Source organism: Oncorhynchus clarkii, chromosome 25, assembly GCF_045791955.1.
Source record: "Oncorhynchus clarkii lewisi isolate Uvic-CL-2024 chromosome 25, UVic_Ocla_1.0, whole genome shotgun sequence".
Lineage (NCBI taxonomy): Eukaryota > Metazoa > Chordata > Actinopteri > Salmoniformes > Salmonidae > Oncorhynchus > Oncorhynchus clarkii.
Genome location: NC_092171.1, coordinates 8,757,172 through 8,766,486, shown reverse-complemented (window position 1 = coordinate 8,766,486; position 9,315 = coordinate 8,757,172). Strand labels below are relative to the sequence as shown.

At 44.9% G+C, this 9,315-nt stretch overlaps 1 protein-coding gene across 1 annotated transcript; it reads right to left on the bottom strand.

Moving 5' to 3' along the window:
* Positions 1 to 5,383: 5,383 nt before the first annotated feature.
* Positions 5,384 to 8,196, bottom strand: LOC139383969 (SRY-box transcription factor 11a). Its single transcript, XM_071128594.1, has one exon. The coding sequence runs from the start codon at positions 8,080 to 8,082 to the stop codon at positions 7,009 to 7,011; it is 1,074 nt and encodes a 357-aa protein (XP_070984695.1). The 5' UTR covers positions 8,083 to 8,196; the 3' UTR covers positions 5,384 to 7,008.
* Between the last annotated feature and the right edge of the window lie 1,119 nt (positions 8,197 to 9,315).

Below are 9,315 nucleotides of genomic sequence, written 5' to 3'. Positions count from 1 at the left end.
CTGACTAACTCATCTCTATGCCCCACACATACACTTATCTGTAAGGTCCCTGTCGATCAGTGAATTTCAAACGCAAATTCAACTACAAAGACGAAAGAGGTATTCCAATGCCTCGCAACGCAGGCCACCTATTAGTAGATGGATAAAAATACAAAAAGCAGACATTGAATATCCCTTTGAGCATGGTGAAATTATAAATTACACTTTGGGTGGTTTATAAATACACCCAGTCATTACAAAGGCGTCCTTCCTAACTCAATTGCCGGAGAAGAAGGAAACCGCTCAGGGATTTCACCATGAGGCCAATGGTGACTTTAAAACTGTAACGGTGTTCGTCTATAGGAGGAGAAGAAGCGGACCAAAGCGCAGCGTGGTGGTTACTCATGTTCTTTAATTAATGGAAACTGAACGATACATGAAATAACTTAACTCTACAAAAACAACAAACGGAACGTGAAAACCTATACAGCCTATCCTGTGACAACACACACAGTGACAGGAACAATCACCCACAAACAAACAGTGAAACCCAGGCTACCTAAGTATGATTCTCAATCAGAGACAACTAATGACACCTGCCTCTGATTGAGAACCATACTAGGCCGAAGACATAGAACTGAACCAAAACATAGAAAAACAAACATAGACTGCCCACCCAACTCACGCCCTGACCATACTAAATAAATACAAAACAAAGGAAATAGAGGTCAGAACGTGACAGTACCCCCCCCCAAAGGTGCGGACTCCGGCCGCAAAACCTTGACCTATAGGGGAGGGTCTGGGTGGGCGTCTGTCCGCGGTGGCGGCTCTGGCGCGGGACGCGGACCCCACTTCGCCATTGTCTTAGTCCGCCGTATTGTCCGCCTCCGTGGCTTACTCCCCATGCCCACCCCTCTCAATGACCCCACTGGACAGAGGGGCTGCTTAGGACAGAGGGGCAGCTCGGGACAGAGGTGAAGCAGCTGCTCGGGACAGAGGGGCGGCAGCAGCTCGGGACAGAGGGGCGGCAGCTGCTCGGGACAGAGGGGCGGCAGCTGCTCGGGACAGAGGGGCAGCTGCTCGGGACAGAGGGGCAGCTGCTCCGGGCGGAGGGGCTCTAGCGGCCCCTGGCTGACTGGCGGCACTGGCGGCCCCTGGCTGACTGGCGGCACTGGCGGCCCCTGGTTGACTGGCGGCACTGGCGGCCCCTGGCTGACTGGCGGCCCCTGGCTGACTGGCGGCACTGGCGGCCCCTGGCTGACGGGCGGCACTGGCGGCCCCTGGCTGACTGGCGGCACTGGCGGCCCCTGGCTGACGGGCGGCACTGGCGGCCCCTGGCTGACGGGCGGCACTGGCGGCCCCTGGCTGACGGGCGGCATTGGCGGCTCCTGGCAGACGGGCGGCACTGGCGGCGCTGGGCAGACGGACGGCACTGGCGGCGCTGGGCAGACGGGCGGCTCAGATGGCGCTGGGCAGACGGGCGGCGCTGGCGGCGCTGGGCTGAGTAGCTCTCCTAGCGCCGAACAGGCGGGAGACTCCGGCAGCGCTGGAGAGGAGGAAGGCTCTGGTAGTGCTGGACAGGCGAGGCGCACTGTAGGCCTGATGCGTGGTGCTGGCACTGGTGGTACTGGGCCGAGGACACGCACAGGAAGCCTTGTGCGGGGAGCTGCTACCGGAGGGCTGGGGTGTGGAGGTGGTACTGGAAAGACCGGACCGTGCAGGCGCACTGGAGCTCTTGAGCACCGAGCCTGCCCAACCTTACCTGGTTGAATGCTCACGGTCGCCCTGCCAGTGCGGCGTGGTGGAATAGCCCGCACTGGGCTATGCAGGCGAACCGGAGACACCGAGCGCAAGGCTGGTGCCATGTAAGCCGGCCCAAGGAGACGCACTGGGGACCAGCTGCGTAGAGCCGGCTTCATGGCATTAGGCTCGACGCTCAATCTAGCCCGGCCGACACGCGGAGCTGGAATATACCGCACCGGGCTATGCACCCGCACTGGAGACACCGTGCGCACCACTGCATAACACGGTGCCTGTCCGGTCTCTCTAGCCCCCCGGTAAGCACAGGGAGTCTGCCCAGGTCTCCTACCTGGCGTAGCCATACTCCCTGTTAGCCCCCCCCCCAAGAAATTTTTGGGGCTGCCTCTCGGGCTTCCTTCCGCGCCGCCGTGCCTGCTTCGCCAACTCCATTCTCTGATAGCCTTCAGCGCACTGCTCCATCGAATCCCAGGCGGGCTCCGGCACTCTCCCTGGGTCCGCCGCCCACCTGTCGATCTCCTCCCAAGTAGTATAACCCATGCCATTGCTGTCCATAACGTCCTCCCATGTCCATACCTCCTCGCGCTGCTCCTGCTGCTGCTTTCTCCGTTGCCCATTACCACACCGCTTGGTCCTGTTGTGGTGGGTGATTCTGTAACGGTGTTCGTCTATAGGAGGAGAAGAAGCGGACCAAAGCGCAGCGTGGTGGTTACTCATGTTCTTTAATTAATGGAAACTGAACGATACATGAAATAACTTAACTCTACAAAAACAACAAACGGAACGTGAAAACCTATACAGCCTATCCTGTGACAACACACAGTGACAGGAACAATCACCCACAAACAAACAGTGAAACCCAGGCTACCTAAGTATGATTCTCAATCAGAGACAACTAATGACACCTGCCTCTGATTGAGAACCATACTAGGCCGAAGACATAGAACTGAACCAAAACATAGAAAAACAAACATAGACTGCCCACCCAACTCACGCCCTGACCATACTAAATAAATACAAAACAAAGGAAATAGAGGTCAGAACGTGACAAAAACAGTTACAGAATTTAATGGCTGTGATAGGAGAGAACTGAGGATGGTTCAACAACATTGTAGTTACTCCACAATAGTGAACTAAATGATAGAGAAAAGGAAGGAAGCCTGTACAGAATAAAAAATATTCCAAAACATGCATTCTGTTCACAATAAGGCACTAAAGTAAAACTGCAAAAAATGTGGCTTTTTTAAAAACTTTGTCCTGAATACAAAGTGCTATGTTTGTGGCAAATCCAACACAACACATGACTGAGTACCAGTATTCATAGTTTCAAGCACGGTGGTGGCTGCATCATCTTATGGGTATGCTTGTCATCGACAAGGACTAGGAAGTATTTTTTAGGATAAAAATAAATGGAATAAAGGTAAGCACAGGTAAAATCCTAGAAGAAAACCTGGTTCAGTATGTATTCCAACAGACACTGGGAGACAAATTCATCTTTCAGCAGGGAAATAACCAAAAACACAAGGCCAAATATATACTAGAGTTGCTTACCATGGCAGCACGGAATGTTCATGAGTAACAAAGTTATAGTTTTGACCTAAATCAGCTTGAAAACCAATAGCAAGACATGAAAATGGTAGTCTAGCAATGTTCAACAACCAACTTAGCAGAGCTTGAAGAATTTAAAAAAATAATAATGTGCAAATGTTGTACAATCCAGGTGTGCAGAGCTCTTAGAGACTTACCCAGAAAGACTTAGCGCTGTAATCGCTGCCAAAGTTGATTCTAACATGTATTGACTCAGGGTTGTGAATGCTTTAAGTAAATTAGATATTTCTGTATTTCATTTTCATTAAGTTTGCAAAACATTTCTAAAATCATGTTTTCACTTCGTGATTATGGGGTATTGTGTGTCGATGGGTAAGGACACTTATATGTAATCCATTTTGAATTCAGGCTGCAACACATCAAAATGTGGAATAAGTCAAGGGAATGCTTTCTGAAGGCACTGTATATGTACGGTCCCTATTCATCAACCGACACAGCAATCATGTCATGTATTTTACAGTACATTCTTGTTTATACTGAAGTAATCCAACAGAGTATATTTCATGTGGGTTTTTAGTTGATTGAGAACTTTATTCTCAACCTCTGTTGCTACCAACATAATTTCTACATGTATGCTATTGATCATACTGCTCAACCTTCAAGTCGTGTGTATTTCTGAAAGTCTTACTTTTCCCCCTAAGGATCAAGAGTCAAGAGTGATGCTTATGCTGTTGTTATTACACACATAAATCCATTTCAGATTTGACATAGGTCTATCAATAACCGATAGGACGCTATCCCTCTCGCTTCAATATTTGCTCCAAAAAAATGAAAGAGTGAAGATAACATGACATTTTTATAACGTACATGTCAATGCTTTAGAACATATTTCAGTTTGCCCGGTTAACAGCAGTGATAAACCGCTGTTGAATGGATGCACGCAGTGGAGCGCGTTCTATTCGCTTACCTCTTGGAATGTAATCATTTCTATTCTAGGACTGAGGTGTTGTCTTTTAGCTCAGATGGGGAACTCTGAATCAGGCATTGAGTGGGAGCAAACTGGCCAGTAGGCACTAGGAAGGCACATATGCTGAGAGGGCCTTCTCTGGTTACCAACACCATTCTAAGAGGAGGGGCAATCTCCCCAATCACATTGCTCAGTTTGCTGGAGACTGATTTTCAATTTCTTAAAGCTACGGTGTCCTTATAGGCACAGTATGCAAGTAACAGGAGAACTGGGTTAGGAAGAACATATATACTGAGTGTTCAAAAGAGTATTTCCATGACATGACATGACAACAAACTAGGTGAATCCAGCTATGATCACTCATTATTTCACATGTTATATCCACTTCAATCAGTGTAGATGAAGGGGAGGTGACAGATTTAAAGAAGGATTTTTAAGGCTTGAGACAATTGAGACATGGATTGTGAATGGGTGAATGGACAAGACAAATGTAACAGCCTTTGAGCGGACTATGGTAGTAGGTGTCAGGCGCACCGGTTTGAGTGTGTCAAGAACTGCAATGCTGCTGGGTTATTCACGCTCAACTGTTTCCCGTGTGTATCAAGAATTGACCACCCAAGGGACATCCAGCCAACTTGTCACAACTGTGGGAAGCATTGGAATCAACATGGGCCAGCATCCCTGTGGAATGCTTTCTACACCTTGTAGAGGCCATGCCCTGACGAATTGAGGCTGTTCTGATGGCAAAAAGGGGGTGAAAATGAATATTGGGAAGGTGTTCCTACTGTTTTGTACACTCAATGTAGATTGCAACATATTTCAAGACTGTAGTTTGTATGAATACCTGTTTGTTTTATTCAATGCTATTTTACAGTTTGAATCCCTTTCAGTTGAGTTTGGCCAATATGCAATGTTGTTATGTACTCATCATTTACTATTCCTATGCAATATGTATATACTAAGCAATATTGTTGTTGTTCCCATGCAATATAATTTATATGTGTTCTATGGCAACAAAGCGGTCTGTTCTGACAAAAATACGCATCTAACATCTTCTGTCATGACACCATCTCACGATCAACAAAGTAGCACGTGCTACATAAATGCATTATTCACAAACTGAAAGGACAGTTGATGGTGGTATGTACTTGTTTATTAAAAGATGAGTCAAAGAGAGATTCACACTTGGAACGTGAAATAACTACTGCCATGAACCTTTTAACATTTTCCCGGCATATAATTAGGTCATGTTCCAAACATTGTATTCAAACAGACTTCATATGTAAGACCCACATAAAAAATAAACAATATCTTTCTGAAGTGCAAGAAACATAAATACAGGTTTATGGTTAATGTTTAAGAAAAGAAGGCAGTCTTCAGTTTCAAATAAAAAAAGTTTCATTTCATGAAACAGGACTATGGAATGTTCTTTTTTGCTTGCTCGTTTGACTTTTGCCAGACCACCCACATAAAAGTATGCCACTTGCAGTACTTGCAGTTTTTCCTTCCAGAAGTTTGGGGTTTTACAGCTTGGTTGAGATATGTTTTGGATATGCCCAATATGTAAACTAGTGGGTCAAATAAAATTCAAATTGGTATCTTTGTTTTGTCTTTTAAATGTATCACACCACATGGCCATATTAAGTCATTATGTATCAGTTCCAGCTGATTTATTCATTTTCTGTCAAGGCAGACTTCCGCATCATGACAGATAATGATGTTGACAGTGCACAAGGCTGTTTTTCCATCACTTGCTACAAAAATGCAGATGGTCTGTATTTTAAGAGTATATATTGCACAAACAATGAGGGGGAAAAACAGTATGTGCCATAAAAAATACCAAAATCCAGTTTCACACCTGCGATTTGGGACCCATCCACATATCACGAGTATGATATACATAAACTCCTAACTTTACTATATTACAGTACATATACAATCTTGAAACTAGTCCCAGCACTGAGGTATGTTGTCCCCGTGATGCCATTGTATCGTCTACAAATACTGAACAAATCTGCTCTACAACTGTACAAAACCTTAAAATCCACAAGGCATTTTGATGCAAGTTTTAATTTAACTTAATCCTTAAAACCAGGACTTCCTTGCATGCGAAAACAAATGATAAAGGGAAGAAGTGCCTGAAACTCACTGAAAGCACAGTAAGAACATTCCCTTTTAACTGTACAAAAATATGCCTGAAAATATCTTACTTTTCTTTTAAAAAGATGAGGTCTGTTATGTATCAAAATGTTTCCTCCACATCTGTATTCTGAAGAGGTTTAGGCTGCTTAATTTCAAATCAGGAGGTAAACGGAATCAGTTACAAAAAAAAAAACGTCTGCGGCATATAGAAATGACATAAAACCGTTGCAAAAGTAACATCCTGAACGATGTCAGTTCACAGATTTTCTTTAGGTCAGTCCACAGTCCTACGTGTTCAGCTCCCTGCAGTTTTAAGAGGATAAGATGCATAGAAGTTCACAGATGTTTCCCTTTGCGGTCCGTTTTAGTTTAATAGTAATTGTAGACCTACAGAAAAATCCATAAAACCCTGTCATGCTGCCAGAAAAACGTCTGCAGACTTTTTTTTTTTGCTACAGTAGGCTACCAGCTTCATAAGCATCTAATTCCTCAAACCTCACCTCGTCTCCTCCCCCGGACCCCTAGAAACCACAGAGGAGGCAGGGCTATAGGAACAACTTGAACAGGACATCATTTCATTTATCATTCTCTGTTACTACTCGGATACTTTACATTTAGTATGTGAACACCAAGTCAGAAAAGTTCGCCTCCAACCAGTCCCCTGCTATCATTTCACTGAGCTCTGGTGTGCAATAGTCTGGGAATTCAAAGTGAGAGCCCAGACTGCCCTCGCTGAAAGAGTCCAAATCTTTATCCACAAGAGAGAGGGAAAGATTTCCTGAATTCGTGTTTCCCAGCTCCTGCCCGTGAGCGCTGGGGGCGAAATTTAAACTGAAGTCAAAAAGCAAGTCGTCCGCGTCCTCGCTGGAACTGGAAGATGTTGAAACTGACCTAGAAGATGCTGGTGAGACGGAAGCAGGGTACATTGTGCTCTGCTTGGTAATGTTTTTGAAATTGTAAAACAGTCTGTTCGGTGCCGCATTCCGTACTTCTTCGTACATGCTGGTCCCCTCGGACTCAGCCGAGGAGCTCAAAGTTGGGCTCGCGGGAACTTTTGCTACATTATACAGCCTCATCTGCTCCTCGTCCTCCTGTTTAATCCGCATACCATAGGCCTCCTCGTATTCATCAGCGTCATCATCATCTGTGAGTTCAGTTTTAACCGTTTTTGTAATTTTGGGGAAAACACGGTCATCTCCGTAGCTGTGAGACGATTTAGATTGGGTCTTAGCCTTTATTTTTGAGCATTTCTTACCGGGAGTCTTTGCCATTTTGCTGCTAGATTTCTCTGGAAATGGTGCTGATGGTTTTGAACTGTCGAGCTTTGGCTTTTTCTTGGGTCTATACTTGTAATCGGGATAATCAGCCATGTGTTTTAACCTGAGTCTCTCTGCTTCCCTGATGAAGGGAATCTTTTCACTGTCCTTTAGCATCTTCCATCTCTTTCCCAGCCTTTTGGAAATCTCTGCGTTATGCATGTCCGGAGACTGCTCCATGATCTTTCTCCTTTCAATTTTAGACCAAACCATAAATGCATTCATAGGTCTCTTTATATGACCGGTTGCTGTCTTGCACCAGTCTGGGTTTATCGGCACGGGGCTGCAAGCCATAAATTCGCTCTCCTCTGAATCTGTAGCCTCCCTGGACATGCTACCCTCCGTCTCGCTGTTGTCGGTGTGCTGCACCATGGTCTCTTTTTAAAGTTATCTTCCCCCAGACGTTGCAGTATCTAACAGCCCACTGCCAAGTCTTTGTATTCGCTTCACCAACGCGTCCACGTCCTCTATGTCTCAAACTCGGTTCTCTTTTCCAGATTTACAAACTGCCTTCTTAACTAGTTATTGGGTTTTTCATGTCCATTACGTCATTGATAAGTGTCCAATCACGTCCCCTCCACTCCGCCCCACAGAGTCCATACAGTCCCTTAACCCTTTAGACCGCCCTTCCTAGCTCCCATTGGAGGTGGGATTTGGAGGTAGGTAGTGTTGTAGGGGTGTCTGGACCCATGCTGCGCGAGACATGCATATTAAACATACACTTAACTCACAGTGCCCGGAACATGAACAACCAATGAGGAGCGCAAATTGTAAAACTCTCTCCATTTATGATTTTAGTCGTGCTGAAAGAAATGCAGTCAGATTGTCAGCATGGAAAGAGTTGGAGATACGCACAGTAGCCCAGTAATAATGTATCTGACTCACGCGCCTAGAAAATGTATCAGTTTACAGTTGATGTTTCTTTTTTCGCCTAAATTGGATACACTGAAGGTGGCGCTTGGACACTGTTGCAGCGCGCGAACTGGATACATTGTATCGCCAGTGGCGTATGGACCTCAGTAGCCTTTAGAGTAATTCAAAGTTATTAGGCTAAATGGCAACAACAGAATCACACGTTTTCAGGCCTTGTTAATCGCATGCAGCTGTTGAATAAATACGTTTAAAAATCTAATTAGTTCACCTGTTTTTAGGATAATTTGCTCTAATAATGCTCTAATAATTCACACTATGATGAGCAATGTACATTTTGTTGATTTTATAATAATAATAATTTTTTAAACAATGTTTAGTAGTATAATATTAATCCATTTATAACCACTCAAAAAAAGTAAGATAATATTTCAATCAACCAACTGTATCTAATATATTATAAAGAGCGTCCTGTTGATGCTATTGCTTTTTAGCATAATGTTGACATGGCCTGACGCCCGTCTAGGTGCATGCATGTACTAAACACCCTGCTCCGCCACCATGCAACGTCTGGTCTCCCTCTCAATTCAATTTCAATTTAAGGGCTTTATTGGCATGGGAAATATGTTAACATTGCCAAAGAAAGTGAAGTAGATAATAAACAAAAGTGAAATAAACCATACAAATCTACGGTAAAGATTACACTCACAGAAGTTCCAAAATAATAAAGACATT

Coding starts and splice junctions, on each gene's coding strand:
- LOC139383969 (XM_071128594.1), bottom strand. CDS start 8,082: ATGGTGCAGCACACCGACAACAGCGAGACGGAGGGTAGCATGTCCAGG.